A 23,439-nucleotide genomic window follows, 5' to 3' on the forward strand; every position below is an offset into this window, starting at 1 on the left:
AGAGCTTACAGGACTCTTAGTGCAGGGCCTATTGTAAGCTCTTGGAGGATTGGCTACATCAGAGGTGTGTGGCCCAATATGCAAAGGAGTTCCTGCTACAAAAAAGCCCTGGGCATGCTTATGCAGCATTTCAGCTTTGATTTCTGTCCCCTTGATGGCTTGCAGCTGAATGTATGAATTGACTCTGATGGAAAACATTGCATTTAAAGTGATGTGAGATGATTTAGAAGCTTTTGACCTGTGGTAGCCCATTCACATATGCTGGTGGTCATTTGGTTATCCAGGGGTGGCCAATGGTAGTTCTCCGGATTTTTTTTGCCTACAACTCCCATCAGCCCCAGCCAGCATGGCCAATGGCTGGGACTGATGGGAGTTGTAGGCAAAAAACATCTGGAGAGCTACTGTTGGTCTCCCCTGGGTTATGCCATCAGGGAGTGAATCACACGTGTGTGAATTGGCACCTTATATCTACCTCCTCAACCCTAAGAAATTTGCGATGGCTTTCTTTGACATGCTTTTTCTCAGAATCTAAGCCTTTGAAGGCATTGCAAGGATGTGTGGCTACTGCTGACCTTTTGCCTCTTTGGTAGTGTCAAGAAGCGCCTGCCACGACATCTTTGCATTTCCCTGCCATTTCCTGGCTGTCAGGAAACAGTAACTACAATGGTATCAAGATGACAGCCACTGCAGCATAGCAGTTAAAGAGCTGGACTAGAACTGTGAAAAATCCCCACTCAGCTATTAAGTTTGCTGAGCCAGTCACTCTTTTTCAGCCTAACCTACCTCATAGGGTTGTTGTGATGAAGAAGAGGAGGAGGAAGAAGAGTTGAATTTATACACTACCCTTCACTTGGAGTTTCAGAAGGGCTTACAATCTCCTTCCCTTCCTCTCCCCGCAACAGACACCCTGTGAGGCAGATGGGGCTATGAGAGCTCTGAGAGAACTTGGGAGAAGTCACCCAGCTGGCTTCATATGGAGGAAGAGTGGGGAATCAAACCCAGTTCTCCCAGATTAGAGTCTGCTGCTCTTAACCACTACACCAAACCGAACAGAGGAGGGAAGAACTATGTATTTCGTCTTAAGCTCCTTTGAGGAAAGGCAGTAATATATTTCATTTATGAGAGGTATCAGGGAGATATAAGAACATCTGAAGAGCCCTGCTGAGTCAGACCAGCTGCCCCTCTAGTCTAGTTTCCTGCTTCATGCAGCAGCTGGCCAGTTGCCCTGGAGGGCCAACAAAGCAGGGCATAGAGCTGGGGTAGCCAAACTTGCTTAATGTAAGAGCCACACAGAATTAATGTCAGATATTTGAGAGGCACAAGACGAACAGAGGAAGGAAGGAAGGAAGGAAGGAAAGAAGGAAGGAAGGAAGGAAGGAAGGAAGGAAGGAAGGAAGGAAGGAAGGAAGGAAGGAAGGAAGGAAGGAAGGAAGGAAGGAAGGAAGGAAGGAAGATAGATGGGGAGAGAAGGAGAAGTGGAAAGAAAGCAACTTTAACTTTATATGCATTCTCCAAGCTGCTGGCTTGGCTTGGAGACAGGGCTGTTTTTATAGAAAAAGCCCAGCAGGGATCATTTGCATATTAGGCTACACCCCTGATACCAAGCCAGCCAGAACTGTGTTTATTAGTCTACACCCCTGATACCAAGCCAACCAGAACTGTGTGTGCATTCCTGCTAACCCCCCCCCCCTGGATTTAAAGAGAGAAATACTTTCTCCAAGTTGGCTGGTGTTGCATTGGGGAGCTTCAAGAGTCACACGGTATGTGTGAAAGAGTCACATGTGGCTCCTGAGGCACAGTTTGGCCATCCCTGGCATAGAGTTTGAAACCTTTCCCTTATGTTGCCTGCTAGCACTGGCATTCAGAGGCTGACCACCTCTCAATATGGGGGGGGGTCCCTTCACTAACCATGGCTGGTAGCCACTGATGGACCACTCCTCCATTATTCTGTCTAACCCCCTTTCAAAGCCACCTGTCCTCCTGGCCATCGCTATCTCCATTAGCAGTGAATCCCACAATGTAATGACTCTTGGGTAAAGAAGTATTTCCGTTTGTCCTTCCTGTATCTATTACCCATTACCTTCATTGGGTGCCCTAAGTTCTAGTAGGACGGGAGAGGAAGAAAAAGTTCTCTCTGCTTTCTCCCTCTGTCAACCCCATGCACAATTCTATAAATTTTTATCATGTTTCCCCTTCATTGTCTTTTTTGTCTAGATGAAAAGTCCCAGACTTTCCTCTCAAAAAGGATATTGCAGATACTGTACTCTTTCCAGAGCCGCAATATCCTTTTTGAGATAGCAGCAATCAAAACTATATGCTGCATTCTAAATGAAGCCGCACCATTGATCCATACAAGAACATTAGATGGGCTGTTTTATTCCTAGTCCTTTTCTTAATTTCTATTCATTCATTCAGCTTTTAGACCACCCTCCTCCGTGCTCAGGGCAGTGAACAACATTTCCATAAATACATTTACAGATCAAGTTAAAAACAATTAAAGCGATAAACAAATCCAGTAGCCATTGTGGGTTATGCATAAAATAAGCCTTGAAGGTTAATACCAGAACCCTTGATGCTGATCTGGTGTTCAGCCTGGAGCCAGTGCAGCTGACGAAGCACTGGTTGAATGTGTGCTGTCAACGGGGTTCCAGTAAGAACCCAAGCCACCACATTCTGGACCACATCCAGGTCAGTCTCATAGGTAACTCTGCCTAGAGTAAGTTACAGTAGTCTAGCTTGGAGGTGATGGTTGCATGGCTAGGTCAGGACAAGACAGAAAGGGAGCCAGTTGCCTGATCTGGTACAACTGAAGAATGCCAGTCTATAATAATCCCCAGCATGTCTGTAATATCAACATCTTCTCATAGTCCCTGGTCCTAATGACGCCTGGCTGGCTTCAACGAGGACCAGGGCCTTTTCAGTCTGGGCTCCTACCTACCTGGTGGAAAGAGCTCCCACCGGAGATCTGAGCCCTGCAGGACTTATCCAAGTTTCGCAGGGCCTGTAAAATGGAGCTTTTCCACCAGGTTTTTAATTAATCCAGCAGGCGTCCTTTGAAAGTCATCACTTCTCTCAGCATTTCACCATTATGGTGTTATGTTATGCTGTTAGCCATCAGCCACATGCTGTTTACTGCCTATAAGACTGTTTACTGTGCTGCTCCTGTTTTGTAATGTCTGCTTTTATGATATTATTTTAACTGTTGTTTTATTGTTGTAAGCCGCTTTGAGCCCGCTTGCGGGATAGGGCGGGATATAAATCTTAAAATTAAATTAAATTAATAATCAGTCTATAATAATCCATACCAGTCTATAATAATCTCCAGCATGGAATTTGACTTTCTCACCACTGCCACACCCTGAGTCAACATTTTCATTGAGCCATCCACAATAACCCCAAAATATCTTTTCATTTTGGTTATCAGCCAGCTCAGCATATATTTAAAATCTGGAATTTTTTGTTCCAATCTGCACCACTTACAAACATTGAATTTTGTTTTTTGCACTGTTGGCTGCTCATCCAGTTTAGATAGGACACTCCTGTACCTCTTCACAACCTGTTCTGTCTTTTCATCATAGTTTGACACCATCTGCAAACCTGGCCACTACACTTTTTTTTTGCCATCAAGACACAGCTGATTTACAGCAGCTATGTGGAGTTTACAAGGCAAGAGGTGGTTTGCCATGGCCTGCCTCCACATCACAGCCCTGGTATTCCCTGGAGTCTCCCCTCCAAATACCAACCAGGGCCGATCCTGCTTAGCTTCCAAGATCTGATGAGGTCAAGCTAGCTTGGGCTATCCAGGTCAGGGCGGCCATTACACTGCTCACCCACCATCCATTCCAGATCGTTTGGGAACAAATTAAATAACACCCATTCTTGTGAGACTCCAGCTGCTCTCTTCCCTCCATTGTGAGAACTGTCCATTTATTTGCACTCTCTGCTTCCTGCCATTTAGCCAACTTTTCATCCCTATGAAGACTAGGGTTGCCAAGTCCAATTCAAGAAATATCTGGGGACTTTGGGGGTGGAGCCAGGAGACTCTGGGGATGGAGCCAGGAGCCAGGGTGTGACAAGCATCATTGAACTCTGAAAGGAGTTCTGGCCATCACATTTAAAGGGACCACACACCTTTTGAAATGCCTTTCTTCCATAGGAAATTATGAAAAATAGGGTTACCTTCTTCAGGGGCTCATAGAATTGGACCCCCTGGTACAATCTTTTTGAATCTTGGGCGGTACTTTGAGGAGAGGCACTGGATGCTATGCTGAAAATTTGGTGCCTCTACCTCAAAAACCAGCCCTCCCAGAGCCCCAGATACTTGTGGATCAATTCTCCATTATTTCCTATGGGAATAATTTCCAGAGGGAATAAGAGAGTTCCCAAAAACATTTCCCTCCCCTCCCCCCCGCTTTCCAATGACCCTGAAGTGGGGGGAGGGCCTCCAAACTGGGGGATCCCCTGCCCCCACCTGGGGATTGGCAACCCTTATGAAGATGGCCTCTTGCTCCATGTTTCAGAAGCTTACTCAGGAGCTTTTGGTGAGGAACCTTTAGAATTGCCAGCTCCAGGGTGAAAAATGCCTGGAGATTTGGGGGTGGAAACTGGGGAGGATAGGGACCTCAGTGGGTGGGATCACACTGGGAATTTGGCAAAGCATGATCCCAGGAAGAAGAAGAAAAAGAAGAAGAAGATGATATTGGATTTATACCCCACTCCTCACTCTGAATCTCAGAATCTCAGAGCAGCTCACAATCTCTTTTACCTTCCTCCCCCACAACAGACACCCTGTGAACTGGGTGGGGCTGAGAGAGCTCTCACAGAAGTTGCCCTTCAAGGACAACTCTGTGAGAGCTATGGCTGACCCAAGGCCATTCCAGCAGCTGCAAGTGGAGTGGGGGATCAAACCCAGCTCACCCGGATAAGAGTCTGCACACTTAACCACTACACAAAACTGGCTCTCAACTGGCTCTGAAAAACCTGGTGCTCTTTGATGCATGCCAAGGCTATCACACAGCCCCCGCCCTGCTGCTGGGAGAGACACAGGCTGCACACATGCAAGAGAAGCATTCAGACTGCTCCTGCTCATGTGGGGCAGATGCATCTCACACCCCAGCAATTCAGACAGCTGAGCAATGTTCTTGCGTGTCCTTTAGAGATTTAATCTGGTCCCAGACTATCCTAAAATAGGGTAAGTATTGGCAGAATTCAGGAGGCAGATGTGCACATGTGATTGCATACATTCAATCCAGAGGGAAGGTGTGGCTAGGTAGGGCCAAATCTCTCAAGTGATTTCACCCAGTGAAGTACAATGCCCTACAGTTCACTCTCCAAAGCATGAATTTTCTCCAGGGGAACTGATTTTGGTAGTCTGGAGAGGAGCTGTAATTCCAGGGCATCCCCAGTCCCATCTGGAGGCTGGCATCCCTAGTAGGGTTGCCAAATTCCCCATGGTCTCCGATGGGGGACTTTTTTCGTACGTGCATAGCATGCATGGCATCTCTCACAAGTGACATCATCACGCCAGCGACATTGCACACTGGCGACTCTGGGAACTTCCGGGAAAATTCTATGGTTTTCCTGGACACTCTAGAAATTTAGGAGGTAAACTCTATGGCACCATAGGTTTTCCTCCCAAGTTGTTGGAGCATCCAGAAAAATATAGAGTTTTCCCAGTAGCTCCTAGAGTGGCCAGTGCATGATGTCACCAGTGCGATGACGTCACTTGCAAATGATGTCATTGCACCAGTGACATTGGGAGGGGACATTGGTTGGGGACTTCCAAAGTGGGAGAACCCCCGCCCCACCCAGGAACTTGGCAGCCCTAATCCCTAGATATCTTGTCAAAAGCTTTTTGGAAGTCCAAATATATAATGCCTACTCAATCACTGTTGTCCACATTGCTAACCTGCGCAAAGAACTCCAAAATGCTGGTAAGGCAGGACTTCCCTAAGCAGGCTTTGTTCCCCATTGTGCTTTTCTGCCTTTAATAACGTTTTCAACTAATTTACCTAGAACAGATGTTAGGCTAACTAGTCTGCAGTTCCCTGGTCCACCTCTGGATGCCTTTTTAAAAATTGGTGTGACATTAGCCACTTTTCTGTTCTCTGGCATTGATGTTGAATTTAGTGACAAGTTACACATACTGGATAGTAGATCAACAATTTCATATTGGAGTTTCTAAAAACCCTCGGGCGTTTGCTATCTGGAGCTGGACATTTATTAGTTTTCAGTTTGCCTAGTAGGCCTAGAACTTTGTCTCTTGTTACCTCACTTTGACCCAATTCTTCAGACCCAGTTCTTCCCCCCAAACTGGAGCTCCAGCATTGGTATGCGCCCCATATTTCCCACTGATTTTCACTGCAAAGGATTCATTCAGTTTCTCTGCCATCTCCACGTCTTCCTTGGCGGGTAATCTTTAATTCGTTTATCATCCAGCAGCCGCACTGCCTCCCTAGCCAGTTTTCTGTTCTTGATATACTTGAACAAATGCTTCTTGTTTGCTTTATGTTTTCAGTGAGCCTTTCCTCGTTTTCCTTGTTTTGCTGTCATTTTACATTTGTTTTGACACAGCCTGTCTTTCTTTCTGTGCACCTCAGCTGGGCAAATCTCTGGCACCAATAGCAACTTTTATCTGCACTGCTGCCATATTAATCTTATTGTGATGTGGCCCAAAGGTCTTTGATGGTTTAAAGCAGGGGTCACCAACGTAGTGCCAAGTATCGCACCCACCAACACCTTTTCTAGTGCTCATCCAAGTGTTTTTAGAAAGTGGGTGGTACCAGGTGGGGCTTTTACTCAGAATGGCTTCTGATTGGGCAGTGGAGATTTGTGCAGATTTTTTACAATGTTGCTTTGGCAGCAGCTGCCACCACAGTACACCACACCACAAGAATCTTCACTGTGTGACTGAAGGTAAACTGTGGCAGCCATATTGTAGCTGTGACAGCCATTTTGGCTCCTGTGGCAGCCATTTTGTGGCAGTCATTTTGTGACCGTGTCTACCATGCTGTGTCATAATTCCAAAGGCTCAAAAAGGCTGGAGACTGCTATTATAAAGAATGAAGCCCAGATTCCCAAAGATACACCCTGGTCTATCTTTCACAAGGAACATACCTCACATCCGGACTGAAGAAAGCCAGTCTCAGAAGGTAAAGAGCAGCGGTACCCATCCCAAGTCCGATGAAACCAATGAGGGGGATAAGCTGCAAAGAGAGAAAAAGAGCAAGTGAGAGATGAAAAATCCTTAAATAAAATGAATATTTATCAGGAGGCCTTAGAGAGTGAAAGGGAGCCCTGACACATCGAGAGATTTACAGAGAAAATATGGCACAGCAATCGTGTAGCCCAGCTCCCGTACACAGTGTAGCTGTCAGTTTGAGTGACTGAATTAAAAGAGGGGGAGAAAAATGACCGTGTCGTGGGGAGGAATTGGATCTGGGGGATGAGAAATCACTCGCTGCTCCCCAGCTTGCAGATGGAGGTGGGGGGGGGAAATAATTTAATGCTGCATGCTGGAACTGGGGTGTAGGCTAAATCTTTGTCCACAGGCAACTGCAAGGGATCTTCTCTCCTTCCACCAGCTGGACCCTGAGTGGTTCTATGGGGCTTTCTGTCAACAGGAAAGTCACTGATGGAGAGGTGGCTCCCGTTCGCTCTAGATATGGGAGATGAGGATTTGAGACTTGTTTAGTACAACCAAAGCCATTATTTATCACAACTCATTCGCTCACTCACTGTGCTCACCTCTCCATTCCGCCCTTGATTGATTTTTTTTATCCATCCACTTACCCGCTCTTGACCCCACTATTCAGGCTGCGTTCTCCTTCATCATTCCCTCTCGAGCCAAACCCCACACTTCTCCTTCTCTATGCCTTCCTAAGGTGCATACTGTATAGCACTTAACTCAGAAGGATGATTCCTTCTAGAGTTACCAGCCTCCAGGTGAGAGCTGGAGATCTCCTGCTTCGACAACTGATCTCCAGCTGGCAGAGATCAGCTCCCCCGGAGAAAATGGCTGCTTGGAAGGGTGGACTCTATGGCACTGTACCATGCTGAAGTTCCAACCCTCTCCAAACCCTGCACTCTCCTGGCTCCATGCCCGAAGTCTTCAGGTATTTTCCAGCACAGACCTGGCAACCCTAATTCCTTCATATCCCTTAGCCAAGCCATTATGGTTGTCTTTGGTAAGCATTGTGGAGCATGGGTGGATCTGATGAATGCTAATGCAGGGAGCAGGGAGTCTAATCTGTGTTAAGGACTGTGCATGGGAAGCCATCTTGAATGGAAAGTTAAAGGAGCCAGGTCATGAGAATGTGGGCTCAGGTTTGAAATGTCTTGCTCCGAGCTGTGTATATTCTGAAGTTCTGCTAAATTGAATGCTGGAAGGGAAAAATCAGCTTTCTGAGAATTTCAGTTTTCATTTTTTTTTAAAAAAAGTTTCTAGTCCTTTGGGTTATAACAATATGGGAGTAAGTGAGCAATGCATAGGGAAATCATAGAAACTGATATGAAGGCTCAAAATGAAATCTGAGTCTGGTTGTACATTAAAGAAAGGGTTGCCAGCCTCCAGCTTCTGGCTGGAGGTCCCCTGGGATTACAATATCTTCAGGTCACAGTAGAATTGCCAAGTCCCCCATGGCCTATTGTACCATACAGTTTTCCCTCCCAAATTGCTGGAGCGTCTGGGAAAACCATAGAGTTTCCCCGGAAATGCCTAGAGTGGTCTGCATGTGCCGTTGCTGGCGTGATGATGTCACTTGCAGGTAGTGCCATCGCACCAGTGACGTCAGGGGAGGTTCCTCCCACCGGCACAATATGGGATGGCAGGTTGGGAAACACCAGGGTGGGGAAACCCCCACCTGGCCTGGGGGCTTGGCAGCCCTAAGCCACAGGGATCAGTTTATGTGGAGAAAATGACCACTTTGGAAGGTGGCCTCTATGTCGTTGTACCGTACTGAAGTCCCTCCCTTCCCCAAACCTTGCCCTCCTCAGCTTCACCACCCCCTGAAAACCTCCAGGTGTTTCCCAAGCCAGAGCTGGCAACCCTACTTAAAAACTAACAATATTTTCCAGGGTATAAGTTTTTGTGATTTAAAACTCACATCATCAGAAATGCAGGGCTTTTTTTGAGCAGGAATGCAGTTCCAGCTGGTTTGGTGTCATGGGGTGTGGCCTAATATGCAAATAAGTTCCTGCTGGGCTTCTTTTAAACAAAAAAGCCCTGTATGAAACAATGCTGCCATCAGGGGGTGTGGCCTAATATGCAAATGAGTTTGTGTTGAGCTTCCTTAGAAAAAAAGCCCTGTATGTAACAATGCTGACATCAGGGGTGTGTGGCCTAATATGCAAATGAGTTCCTGCTGGGCTTTTTCTATAAAAAAAGCCCTGTGAAGGAGAATGAAGCTCCATCAGCCTTTATATCCAGGTCAGAGGTTGTGGGGGGCCAGGTGCTTTCTGAGCCCCACCCTGTCATACCTTCCAATACAAGTGACCAAACTGATTTTAGTTCTAATGTGGGTTGTGAGTGGTCAGTAAGTCATTTTTAACAAATAACTGTGCTGGATTACATGCTACTGTTATAGAGGAAGCCTGGGGAGAAATAGGAATTTGAGGTAATTTCTACTACTTCCCCCCTCCCTTTCTCCTGGAGTGATTCACACCAGCACCAATGCCTGGTGTGAGGTCACCCAGTGGGTTGGATGGCAGGGGGTGGGGTGTTAGGGTTGCCAGATCCCCCCTGGCCATTGGTGGGGGATGGAAGAGTATGGTTGCCAGAGGACAGGGACCTCAGTGGAGTATGATGCCATAGAGACCACCAGGGCTTTTTGTGTAGAAAAAGCCCAGCAGGGACTCATTTGCATATTAGGCCACACCCCTGACATCACCATTGTTTTGCACAGGGCTTTTTTTGGTAGAAAAAGCTCAACAGGAATTCATTTGCATATTAGGCCACACCCCGAGACACCAAGCTGCGTTCCTGCGGTTCCTGCTTTAAAAAAAAAAAAAAAACAGCTCTGGAGACCACCTTCCAAAGCATCCATTTTCTCCAGGGGAACTGATCTCTGTAGTGTGACGTCATAGGGTTGCCAGTCTCTAGTTGGAGGGCATGAGATCCCCTGGTTTGGAGGCCCTCCATCCGCTTCAAGGTTATCAGAAAGTGTGTGTATGTGGGGGGGAGGAAATGTCTGCTGGGCACTCCATTATGCCCTATGGAGACTGGTCCAGATAGGGTATAATGGAGAATCAATCCATGGGTATCTGGGGCTCAGGGGAGGCTGTTTTTTTTAGGTAGAGGCACCAGCATTTCACCATAGCATCTGGTGCCTCTCCTCAACCCCGTTTCCAAGTTTCAAAAAACTAGACCAGGGTCCAGTTCTATGAACCCCAAAAGAAGGTGCCTCATCCTCCCATTGTTTCCAATGGAAGGAAGGTATTTAAAAGGAACATGGTCCCTTTAAATGTGATGGCCAGAACTCCTTTCAGAATTCAATTGTGCTTGTCGCACTCTTGCTCCTGGCTCCACCCCCCACCCCCCACCCCCGGTCTCCTGGCTCCACACCCAAACTCCCCAGATATTTCCTGAGTTGGACCTGGCAAACCTATCTTTAGATGAGCTGTAATTCTGGGTGATCCCCAGGTCCCTCCTGGAGACCAAGGCTGGCATCTCTGAGCATAGTCCATTGCTTCAAACTCTACACCACACTGGTTCTCATGTACCCTGCAGTCCCTTTCAACAACAAACTGATTTTGCAGATCATTCTTGCTGTTTCCAGCACCTGCAAATCCAGTTTGAACAGAAGTAATGGGGAGGCTAAAGAAATGAGTGTGTCCATCAAGGGTAATGATGTCTTCTAAACTATCACCCATCTCCAGCTTTGTAATGAAAAACACGGTGTACAAGTGCTTGACTGTGCCGCCTGCTGAATCGAGCTCCGCAGCTGTTTCCTTTGCTTCCCTCCCCATCTCCCTACAAACACGCACATACGCCAGGCTGCTTCTGTTTGTGTGGCTCCCAGGCCCCGGTTACCATCCCTATTTAATGAAGCTGCCCCCAACGCCGGCAGCTTTTGTATCCAATTCCAAGGTAATTTCCTTCCCGGCCTGCTCTGTGAATCCCCAGGAGGCTGAAGGCGCAAAGCCTCAATCCGAAAGGATACAGCAGCCGTTTGACCTTTCCCAAATTGCACTGGCCTCTCCTACTCACCTAGATACTTGGAGCATAATGAACCCCCCCAGCCCACCCCCTGCCCTCCAGGAAAAGAAAGCAGCCAGGTGTTGTATAAGCCCAACTATTGCCATAAAGGCGAAGCAAAACAAAAGATGAAGTTGGGGGGGAAGCTTGCGCAAACATGAGTTGAGTGATTGGGAAAGATGATTAGGAGCTGGGCAGGTTGGTCCTTAGGAAAGCTAGGAGAAGCCCAGGTGCTGAAGACTGACACTCTTGGGTTCTGTGGGGACAGAGAAAAGAGACTGGCTTGCCATGGGAGGCAATCAGGTGAGCTGCTCTGGAGACCAGGCCTCAGATTCAGCAGGAGCTCACAGCACAGCTCCTGAACCTTTCTTATAATGCCCCCTCTTCCTCCCTATCTACCTTGTCCATTGAATAGTAGGTGCAGCTGTATAACAATCCTTGGATTAGGAGAGCAGAAGCCAGCCGGCCACCAGGAGCTTTACCATACCCCCAGCATCCCTAATTAACCCCTGGAGAAGCCCGCGCCACCCTTTCTCTGCTTCTTCTGTGATTTTGGGTGGAGGGTGGCTTGCTGGCCTTTTGACAGAGGTGGGGGCAGCCTGGGAGAGTGAGGCCTGGGTGGGCTGGCTGGATCTCTAGCCAACCCAAGCAGGCCTCGCTCGCCCAGGGCTCTCCTTTCTTGCATTGGGTTGCTTTTGGCTGGGGGATATGCTAATGAGCTCCTCCACCTATTTTTCTACAAAAGGACTCCTGCTGGAGACCAAGGGTGAAGGCCGGCAAAGTGTTTTTAGAGCAGTGGGGCCAGTATAGAGGCGCCTTTACTATGTTCATTACCAAGCGTACCCTTTTCCTCGCTAGGGGTTGAATTTACAGCGCCTGTGATGTTGTTGACTGAAAACCATGACCCAGGGGAGCATCAGATTAGACATGACGGTGGGATATCTCTGATCAGTTCTCCCATGTGGCTTTTCAAAAGTAAAGAGCAGCTGTTGGATGTACATACATGTGAGATCAGAGAGTTCTGGAGCAGGGAGGGGTTAACTGTTTCCTCCATATGTCATTTTACTATCCTCAGTCATCCCTTTTGGAGTTGGTGGGGGGACCTACAACACATGATGCCTGTAGGTTTTTCCCTTAGGGCAAATTAAAAACTTGAAGGGCCATGTGAGGGTGAACGAGTGGCTTGAGAGATATGATTTAACTCTCTCGCTGTGGCCCTGATTCAAAACTTGAACCTATATGCTCTTTTGAGAACTGCAGGAGATATTTGAATAGCAAAGATGAGAGATACCAACAACTTTATTTCTTCTTCCGTAGGTTCATAGCAGCTTAGTAAGCTAGTTTCAAGAAGCAAAAGCACGTGGGGGCAGTTAAGTCTTCCTTTCCATTGCATGGAATTGGAGTCCCTTGTGATTATTTCTCCTCTGCTCAGTGTCCCATGCTCTTACTGCTACCCCTAGAGGATTGAGAGCATGTTTGTGTTGGAAGTGAGGGATCATGTTTGTGTTGGAAGTGGGACCGATTTCGCACACAGCTTACCCCGCGGTCACGTTACTCTTCTCTGTGCAGCGTCCATCAGATTTCCCACTATCTGCGCTGGAGTTACACGAAGTGTCGCGGCTTTCGCGTAGCAAACGTAAACTGCTAAAACCCAGTTTATGTTTGCTACGCAAAAGCCACGGCACTTCCTGTAACTCTGGCGCAGATAGTGGGAAATCCGATGGACGCTACGCAGAGAAGAGGAATGTGACCGCGGGTAAGCTGAGTGCAAAATCGGTCCGAGATTATGAAATCAGGGTTTGTTTATTTTTTTGCAGCAGGAACTCCTTTGCATATTAGGCCACACACCCCTGATGTAGCTAATCCTCCAAGAGTTTACAGTAGACCCTGTACTGAGCTCTGTAAGCTCTTGGAGGATTGGCTACATCATCCCTGGACATCACCAATTACATTGTTCCCCCCTACACAAACACACTCTTCTGTTGGTTGCCACTGCTTGGCTGGCAACACTGTGATGCTCTAGGGATTTTAGCAGGGCCCCAACCTGCCAGCAGGGAGCAGGCTGCTGGGGGGATCCCCACCCCTGAAGAGCTCCATTTCTCTGTCCTGTCCCCGGTGCAATGTCACCACCCAGAAGTGATGTTATCACGCCGGGAATGTCATGCTGGGACGCTCTAGGATTCGTGCTAAAAACTCTATAGTGCAATAGAGTTTTATCACATGTCCTAGAGTGTCCCTGGTGTGACATCCCCGGCATGATGATGCCATTTCGGGGTGTTGTCATCATGTTGTGCATGTGAGGTGCGTGTGAGAGAACAATCCCCTGCCGCAGCGGCTGAGGGACTCGGCAACCCTAAGGAATCGCCCCATATCATTATGGTCCAGATTCCAGTTTCCAGTAATACTTCTGTTAGGACAGGACATGCCTGTCTCCCCTCCTGCCACTACAGCCTATTAATCTCCCCAAAAATGCTGCTCCTGGAGGACAGGGGACCCTCAGGAACAGCCCAATAGGCAAATGGGGGCCTGCAGCAGGAAGGGGGGATTTGTGGAAATTACCCCACCCCTTCCATTAGTAGAAAACTTAGTATGGATCCAACCTGTAAAGAACAGCATGCATGAAATTTGGGACACCAGAAGAGAAAGAAGTTGCCCAAAGGCTGCATAAATAACGGGGGAGGGGGGAATGTGTGGGTGCATGCATTATGGTAAGAGAAAGATGTAAACATAAGAACTAGAAACTTGAACATTAAAGTGTGGCAGGAGTCCAAGGGCAGAAACAAGTGATGTCACAATGGAAGCAACAGAGACACAAAGGAACTAGGAGACAGGTTTGATTTCCATCCAGGCCTCATTTTGGGCAGGGGCTCACAGAAACAGAGCTGAAGAACCAGTAAATACTATTGTGCTCTTTCTTTCTTAACACCCCCCCCCCCCAAAAAAAACCCCTTGCTTCTGGGCTCCATTGTTCAAGCCCCTGTGAGAATTTTGCTGAACTTGTAGATTTGACAAACTTTCTAATATTTCCTCCCACAAAAAAAATGGGAAAATAACCAAAACAAATCAAGCAGATAGATGGAAATCTTGCCACTCTGGCCACATAGGAGAAAGTAATTTAAAAAGTATGATGCGAGTAAGGTTTTATTATGACAATTATAATCCAAGAAACATTTTAATGTAGATACAGCTGATATAATTTAGTCCACCTTCTTGTGAAGGTGTGGGTTATGTGGCATATGCAAATGAGTTATGCTAATGAGCGCCAGCATCTCTTTTTCTACGAAATGACCCCTGTTTCCATCCAATCAGCAGGAGAGAAAACTTAGGAATCTGGCATCATTTGTCCCTCCTTAATACCTTCCTCCATTGTACAACATCCTTTCCACCCCATTTTTGGCTTCTCAGTATGCTCACTTTCAGGCGCTGTCTTCCCCCGACTTCTCCTCGTTTGGCTTCTGCACCATTCAGCAGATGCTGGGTGTGATTCAGGAGATTAGAGCGGTTGGGAAATAATGATTTTCTTTTTTACACTGTGCACCGGCCCGGTGCCAGGTAGACCTGGCAGTAGCTCCTAGCCGAAAATGCGCCGGGTAATAAAGAATGACGCCATAGTCCCTGGGACTGCTGGCACCTCTGTGGAGAGCCAGGGATTACAGACGTCTTTCACCATCTGCTGCTGGCACCTTTTGGGTTATTAATACCGGGGAAACATCTGAGGATGGGGCTAGTCGCTAGGGATAAACATACAAATTTGGCTGCTACCTGGAAGGAAGTTGTGATGGCTTTATAGTGGGGAGGTGAACCAGACAGAGTGCAGAGGAAGAAGCGAGCTGGCACTGCTCCCAAACCGCTTTCTTCTTCTCCAGTAGTAAATGTCCTCTCTCTCTCCCTTCTCCACCACAGATCTTTTGAAGTTGCAGAAAGTACCTCAAAAACGTTGTCTAAGCAAAACTGAGGGCTGCAGTGTTTTCTTTCTCTCTGGATGTGTTGGCAGTTCTGTCGCCACAAAGGCCTTCAAAGGTGGCTTCAGTGGGGGTTTTCTAGGTATCACAGAACGTCCTACATACTTATGGCAGGTTGACCTGGCAAACAGGACCGGTTCTTATTAACAGTTATTATTAAGGGATGAAGTATAAAGTATTTGAAAAATGCTGGCAGATACTAACTACAGGGAGACTGATAGTATTATATCTGGCTAGGCCATATTAAAAATGGTACTGTTGTCTTTGTGAAAAAGGTTAAGCCTCCTTAGGGAGCCAGCCAGAGAAGGTATCTGAGGGTCTGAGTGATTTTCTCTGTCAAATGTTTATCCCACCTTTTCTCTGAAGAGATCAGGGTGAATAATAATGGATGTGTTCTCCTTAGGATACCCTCACAAGAGTTTGTAAGGTTAGGTTGAGTTAGGTTAGGTTGAAAGAGAGTGACTGGCCCAAAGTCACTATGGCTGATAACAGACAGTTTGGGCCAACTCAGAGATGCCTCAGAAACCGACATGAAAAATCCTTCCAAAGGTTAACATCTGCCACCCGTCCCCATCCCATACTCACACTGTCCTCTAGCATCCTCAGAGCAGTTCAAAAAGCTACTACTTTGGAAGTGGTAGCAAATTTTTGAGCTGCACTCCAGTCACCTCTTCAGTGTCTGGATACAGAAATACGCAAGCGAGGCGCCTTGGTGGTGTGAACCTGCCAAGCCACCCAAGCAGTTTCTGGCCTTAAAAAAAAGAAGAAGAAAGAAACAGCCCATGTGAGCTTCATTGCCCAGTGGTGTTTTGATCCTGAGTCTCCCCAGTTTCAGCAGCCTGAATTAGACCAGGAGGGATGGCTATGATTAGTACTTGGATGGGAGACCTTCAAGGAATACTGGAGTTGCTATACAGAGCATGGGTGGCCAGACTGTGGATCGGGAGCCGCAAGTGGCTCTTTCACACATATTGTGTGGCTCTCAAAGCCCCCACCACCCTGTTGGAGGCTTGGAGAAGACATTTCTTTCTTTAAATCACTTCTCCAAGCCAAGCTAGCCAGTGGCTTGGAGCATGCATATAAAGTTTCTTTCTTTCTACCTCTCCCTCCCCATCTATTTGTCCTTCCTTCCTTCCTTCCTTCCTTCCTTCCTTCCTTCCTTCCTTCCTTCCTTCCTTCCTTCCTTCCTTCCTTCCTTCCTTCCTTCCTTCCTTCCTTCCTCCCTTCCTTCGCAGCTTTCAAACATATGAAATTCATGTGCTGTGGCTCTTAAACATCTGATGTTTATTCTATGCGGCTCTTACATTAAGCAAGATGGCCACTCCTGATACAGAGGAAGGCAGTGGCAAACCACCTTGGCTTAAGTTTTGCCTGGAACGCCCCATGGGTGGGGTCTCCATGAATTGGTTGCCGCACAATGGCACAGCCTTCTTCTTCTCCCCAGTTTTAGCCATACATCCTAACCACCACACCTCACTGGCTTCTTCCTGACTCTTTAGCCCCATTTCTTGCATGTGTGTTGAGTGGCCAGCTAACAGAATGTCAACCATTGAGATAAACACATACATGGGAACTCATGCCCTAATATGGATAGCCCAGGCTAGTATGATCTTGTCAGATCTTGAAAGCGAAGCAGGGTCAGCCCTGTTAGTATTTGGATGGGAGACCACCAAGGAATACCAGGGTCATGATGCAAAGGCAAGCAATGGCAAACCACCTCAATGGCTCTTGCCTTGAAAAACCCACAAGGTTGCCATAAGTTGGCTGTGACTTGACAGCAAAAACAATAAAGAGAATAATTGTTCCCATCCAGGGCCTAGAATAGCTGTGTAGAAACAGCGTATGCCTACTATGCAAGGTTAGCGAAAGGTAGTCCCTGCTGAAATGCCCTCCTCTTTGCAGCTAGCAAAGGTTTTTTGAGCCCTGAGCAGTTTTATACATGTTTGCCCTGTCTCTCTTTTGAGAGATGGGGCAGTATATGGTTACTGCGTCTGCTGCCATTTTCTGGTCCAAACAAAAAGTGTAAATGGCAGATATTACATTCCTAAGATTTTGGGGATACCTGCTGACATTGGCTGTGGCTCCCACATGCGGAAGCCTTCATAACTGATGTAGGAAATCACCATTGTAGAGACTATCAGAGATGATTTGAGACGTTTTGGTGCCTGAGGCAGAAAATCCACACGGCGCCTCCATCATGGTCAAAATATAATAATAACCTAAATAATGGAGAATTTCCTGCCCTTCAATTGGATCCCTAGATGCGCTGCCTGAGGGCAGGCCTCCTCACTCTGCCTATTGGTAGGGCCACCAACCCCACCAATTGCCTGTAAAATGGGAAGTGACTTTCAGTCCCAGCAACAGAGTTTGCTTCCTGAACGGTCTGCTTTCCCAAATTGTGCTGATTGCACACTGGTGTGTTCACTGGGTATCTCCTCATTTTTGGAGGGCCAGATTTGTGCTTCCTGTCTCAGGGAACTGAAGAATCTCTGCAGTTTTACTCTCTTTATTTTCTCCCATTTCCTTTCCCCTTTTATTTATTTAACTAGGAATAAGGCCTGTTGTGGGGGGAAAAAAAACAGTGGGCTCTAGAAAGAGGGTCTGGGTGAATTCCCCCTACCCTTGCTATCTTCCCATCCACCCAAATGGAGGCATTAACCCCCCTGCCCCCCCCCCCACATTTTGCCACCATGAAAGGGGAATTATATAGACAAGATTATATTCTATAATCCAAAAGAAGAAAAAGAAGAGTTGGTTTTTATACCCCGCTTTTCTCAACCTTAACGACTCTCAAAGCGGCTTACATAGGGTTGCCAATCCCCAGGTAGGGGCAGGGGATCTCCTGGTTTGGAGGCTCTCCCCCCGCTTCAGGGTCGTCAGAAAGTGGGGGGAGGGGAGGGAAATGTCTGCTGGGAACTCTGTTATCCCTATGGAGATTTATTCCCATAGAACATAATGGAGAATTGATCGGTGGGTATCTGGGGCTCTGGGGGGGTTGTTTTTTTAAGTAGAGGCCCCAAATTTTCCATACAGCATCTAGTGCCTCTCCCCAAAATACCCCCCAAGTTTCAAAACGATTGGACCAGGGGGTCCAATTCTATGAGCTTCAAAAGAAGGTGTCCCTATCCTTCATTATTTCCTATGGAAGGAAGGCATTGAAAAGGTGTGCTGTCCCTTTAAATGTGATGGCCAGAACTCCCTTTGGAGTTCAATTATGCTTGTCACAGCCTTGATCTTGGCTGCACCCCTAATGTCTCCTGGCTCCACCCCCAAAGACTCCTGGCTCCACCCCAAAGTCCCCAGATATTTCTTAAATTGGACTTGGCAACCCTAGGCTTACAGTAGCCTTCCCTTCCTCTCCCCTCAGTCAGCTTGTGAGACAGTTGGGGCTGAGAGAGTTTTGAGAGAACTGTGACTGACCCAAGGTCACCCAGCAGGCTTCACATGGAGGAGGAGTGAGGAATCAAACTAGGGTCTCCAGATTAGAGTCCACCACACTTAACCAACCTAAACAAAGTCAAAACACCCACTACATCCTCAAGATAAGAGAAACAAATGAAAACAGGGCCTAATGGCTGCTGATCGATATCCCTGAAAATGTTATTTATATACAACTGCACATTGCTTTAAAAAAAAAGAAGGAGAGGGGGTAGGGGAAAAAAGAAAGAGTAGCAAGAAGGAAGATGCCCAGACGAACCATTATGTTTACTCTAGACAGTAAGTAAGTAAGTAAGTAAAAGTAAGTAAAATTTTATTTATATCCCGCCCTCCCCCGCCAAGCAGGCTCAGGGCGGCTAACAACAGCAAAACAACAATACAGGAGATTTGCTTGTGAAAAAGTCTCAATAATGACAGTCACTGATAATGGAAAGTGAGCAGAGAGAAATGGTTGCCAACTCCAGGTTAGGATATTCCTGGAGATGTGAGAGGTGGAGCTGGGGGAGGGCAGGGTTTGTGGACGGGAAGGGCCTAATTAGAGTGTAAAGCTATCGAGTTCACCTTCCAAAGCTGCCATTTTCTCCAGGGAATGGATGTCTGTCATGTGGAGATCTGTTGTAATTTTGGGAAATCTCCAGACCCCACCTGGAGGTTAGCAACTGTAGGGGTTGCCAGCTCTGTGTTGGGAAGTATCTGGAGATTTGGGAGTGCAGCCTGGGGAAGGTGGGGTTTGGGGTGGGAAGAGGAAGGGACCTAAACAGGGTATAATGTCATAGAATCCACCCACCAGAGCAGCCATTTTCTCCTGGTGAACTGATCTTGGTCATCTGAAATTTGGAATGGTAGACAGGAATGTGTTTCTCTGACTCGGGGGGAGGGGAGATAACTCTTCACAGCCAATCACCCCACTTCACAGAAGAAGGTACTATCTGGTCACCACCATGCTTAAGAGGAGATGGATGGAGTGTAATGACAGGGTTTCAGTTAATTACTCTCAGCATTCCACAATTCAGGATACCTTGGCCCATCAGTCTCCAATCTTGACATATTTATTTCCTTCACTATGTTCCCCCCCGCCAGAATTTACAAATGGTGACCATATAAACTAAGCTTGGTATTCCTGTTAAACATCTCCATTAAGCTTTATGCTAATTTACTGCTCACCCTCTATTTGAAGAAGTGTGCATGCACATAAAAGCTTGTACCTTGAATAAAACCTTGTTGGTCTTAAAGGTGCCACTGGACTCATACTTTTTCTCTGGTCAGAGAAACATTTTTCACACTAGAGCTCTTGGGGCAAACTTGGGGGTAGGAATGCATTACGTCTTTGCTATTCTTCTGAGAAAGATGATGCATCTTGGTAACTCAGCCCCAAGGCTGCTCCTTGCAAAGCTAGCTCTGCCACTAGACAAACTAGGTGATTGCCTAGAGAGCTGGCCTTCTGGGGGTAACAAATTGGGCACTCATGTGACTCGATGATGTTATCAGTGTGGAGTGCAGGGTGACAACAGTTAGCCTTGCCTAGGGTGACAGACAGTTTAGGGCTGGCCCTGGCTCCTTGCAAACTTTGCACTGCCAGAATGGCCTGTTTCTGTCTCACCAGCAGAGTTCCAGGGTTGCAAGGCGATTTTTGCTCGGCTGGCATGAGATGTGGAGTTGGCGTTAATCACAGGCTGAGGCAGTTGGGCACCCTGGGAAGCGCAACGGCACAGCAGCAGGAGAAGCTGTTGCAAGGTGAAAATGCTGATCTATGTGGCCAGTGTGAACAACAGCTGATTGTGGATAATGGATGGTGTGTCAGGAAGATCTCCGGCAGCCGCCCCAGTTTTAGCATAACACAGGACTTGTTAACTATTTCCATGCAATCTCTCTTTTTTTCAGGGGGCTTCTCTATTAGTTTTGTACTCATCTGTGGTAGACCGCAGTTCCTATTCTGCCTTGTGGGAGAAATGCCTTTTTACAAATTTTGTTAGTCTGCACACATGTGCACTGAAGCACTCCCTTCTGTCCTCTCCCAAAGCCACGTCCAAACAGGAAGTGTGTTGCTGAATGTCATTGATTTTGCAGTAGCTATTCTACAATGTAAAGCCCCGTGGCGAAGAGTGGTAAAGCTGCAGTGCTGCAGTCCAAGCTCTCTGCTCACAACTTGAGTTCGATCCCGGCGGAAGCTGGGTTCAGGTAGCTGGCTCAAGGTTGACTCAGCCTTCCATCCTTCTGAGGTCGGTAAAATGAGTACTCAGCTTGCTGGGGGGAAAGTGCAGATGACTGGGGAAGGCAATGGCAAACCACCCCGTAAAAAGTCTGCCATGAAAACATGATGCGACGTCACCTCAGAGTCGGAAACCACTGGTGTTTGTGCAGGGGACTACCTTTACCTTTTCTTATTCTATAATGTACAAGCTCCTCCAATGACAATTATAGACGGTCATAAGCATTTTTAATTTTTTTTAAACAAGAAACTATTATGGTTGGTTTACTAACACAGCTGTTACCGAAGTAGGGTTTGCCAACTCCTTAGGTTTCCCAAGCTCCCGTTAGGGGCGGGTTTTCCCCTCGTTTTGGGGGCCATGACCTGCCAACATGGAGCAGGCTGCCAGGAGATCCCCACACCCAAAGAGTTCCATCATGCACGGCGCGATGATGTCACCAGGAAGTGACAACATCATGCCAGGCATGTCATATGGGGATGCTCTAGCAATTTGGAAAAAAACTATGATTTCAAGTGGGGACACTAGCAATTTGGGAGAAACTCTATGGTGCCATAGAATTTTCCCCAAATTGCTAGAGTGTCCCTGAGTGAAACCATAGAGTTTTCTCTGAATTGCTATAGCATCCCCGCTCAACATGTCCAGTGTGATGACATCATTACTGGGTGACATCATCGTACCACGCATGCTGTGCATACACACCAAAAGTCCAGCTGCTGGTGGGGACTTGGCAACCCTATAACTCCTCCTTGGGAAATACCTGGAGATTTGAAGGGGGGAGCCTGTAGAGAGTGGGATTTGGGAAGGGGCGAGTATAATGCCACAGACCCCCAGTCTGGAGCAACCATTTTATCCAGAGGAACTTATCTCTGTCATCTGGAGATCAATTATAAATTCGGGAAGATCTCTGGCTCCCACCTGGAGGTTGGCAGTCTTGTAACGAAGCCAAGGCATGATAGACCACTGCAGAAGAAATCAATTCAGCATGGGGCAGGCAGAGAAGAGCCTTCAGCAATGCCAATCAGTAGACATGTGTGGGTATATATGCATACGTGTGCATCCTCGGAGAGTGAGAATAGAGCTCTTAGAAGGCTACAAGAAGAAGACCCTGTTTTCAGCTGCAAAAATGTTGGAAGGCATGCAGGGCTTTTTTTTTGTAGCAGGAACTCCTTTGCATATTAAGCTATTCCCCCCTGATGTAGCCAATCCTCCAAGAGCTTACAGGGCTCTTAGTACAGGGCCTACTGTAAGCCCCTGGAGGATTGGCTACATCAGGGGAGTGTAGCCAAATTTGCAAAGGAGTTCCTGCTACCAAAAAAGCCTTGATCGTGCATCTGGGACCTCAGGAGCATGGGGCGGGTCACCTCTGTCTGTGGAAGAAAAGTCTAAACTGAAGATACCAGAGAGATGGGAGAATGGTAAGACTCCAGGGTTTCCTGCTTCCAGGTGGCACCTGGAGATCTCCTTCTGTTACAATCATGGCTTTTTTTTTTGCAGCAGGAACTCCTTTGCATATTAGGTCACATCCCTCTTATATAGCCAATCCTCCAAGAGCTTCCAATAGGCCCTGTACTAAGAACTGTGTAAGCTCTTGGAGGATTGCCTACATCAGGGGTGTGTGTGCGGGTGTGTGGCCTAACATGCAAACGAGTTCCTGCTACAAAAAAAAAGCCCTGGACAAGTAACTTACAACTGATCTCCAGAGCTCCCTGAATTCCAGATGCATGCTCTCTTGTGATTCCAGGAGATCTCTATCTAGAGGATGGCATCCTACCTATGCATATTTTTTGAACAATTTATTTTGTTTCTGCTAGTTTGGGGAACAAAGAGCTGTGCGACAGTCAGATGCTGCTTCTAGGAAGTCCTTGTGGTGCTTGTGTGCAGATAGGTGTAAGTGCGTGCAGATACCTACATACCCACAAATTGCTGGTTTTGCTGCATGTTTGAATTTTTCCTATGTGAAAAAGAATGAATTTCATTATGCATTATGTTCCTGCCATGCTTTGTAATGCAATGGAGGGGTACAGTTTATTACATGATTCAGCTGAAGGCTGGCCCTCAGGATAATGAATGCTGCGCATAATACATTTGTACAAGGATATGTCCTTGCAAAACTAGAATACACGTTTAGTTGTAGTCCTAAGGGCAGGAGCAGCTGGGTTGTTGTAGGGCTGCCATCTTCCAGGTAGCACCTGGAGATCTCTCAGTCTTACAGTTGATACCCAGAAGACCAAGATCAGCTCCCCTGGAAAAAACGGCTGCTTTGAAAGGTGAACTCTGTGGCATTATATCCTGTTGAGGTTCCTTCCTTCCCAGATCTCCAGATATTTCTCATCCCAGAGCTGGCAACCATATATTGTTGGTAGGCAGGCAGTGTGGCTACACCATGAAAGCTCAGTGGGTGACCTTGGGCCTGTCACTGCCTCTTTCAGCCAAACCTATTTATTTATTAGATAAGTGCTGCTCACCAAAAGGGTCTCATGGGCTGGTTTCAGATCGGCAGCTTGGGGCGCATGGGAGGTGCTTGGAAAACAGCTGGCTCAAAAAGGAGTGGCCAAATCCTCTCCACGTGCTGCAATGCAAGGTGTCCCTATCCTGCCCGCAGGGCACTTTGGCGCGGTCAGACGGCTGTAGCACA

At 47.2% G+C, this 23,439-nt stretch overlaps 1 protein-coding gene across 1 annotated transcript in view; it reads right to left on the minus strand.

Annotated features, from left to right (window-relative positions):
* The window catches only part of NDUFA4L2 (NDUFA4 mitochondrial complex associated like 2), a 66,721-nt gene that overhangs the window by 35,389 nt on the left and 7,893 nt on the right, over positions 1-23,439 (minus strand). Inside the window, exon 2 of the mRNA XM_060252932.1 lies at positions 7,117-7,205. Within this exon, the coding sequence (XP_060108915.1) occupies positions 7,117-7,205 (89 nt within the window). The remainder of the gene's footprint in view (positions 1-7,116; positions 7,206-23,439) is intronic.

This window comes from Heteronotia binoei, chromosome 13 (genome assembly GCF_032191835.1).
Source record: "Heteronotia binoei isolate CCM8104 ecotype False Entrance Well chromosome 13, APGP_CSIRO_Hbin_v1, whole genome shotgun sequence".
NCBI classification, from domain to species: Eukaryota; Metazoa; Chordata; class Lepidosauria; order Squamata; family Gekkonidae; genus Heteronotia; species Heteronotia binoei.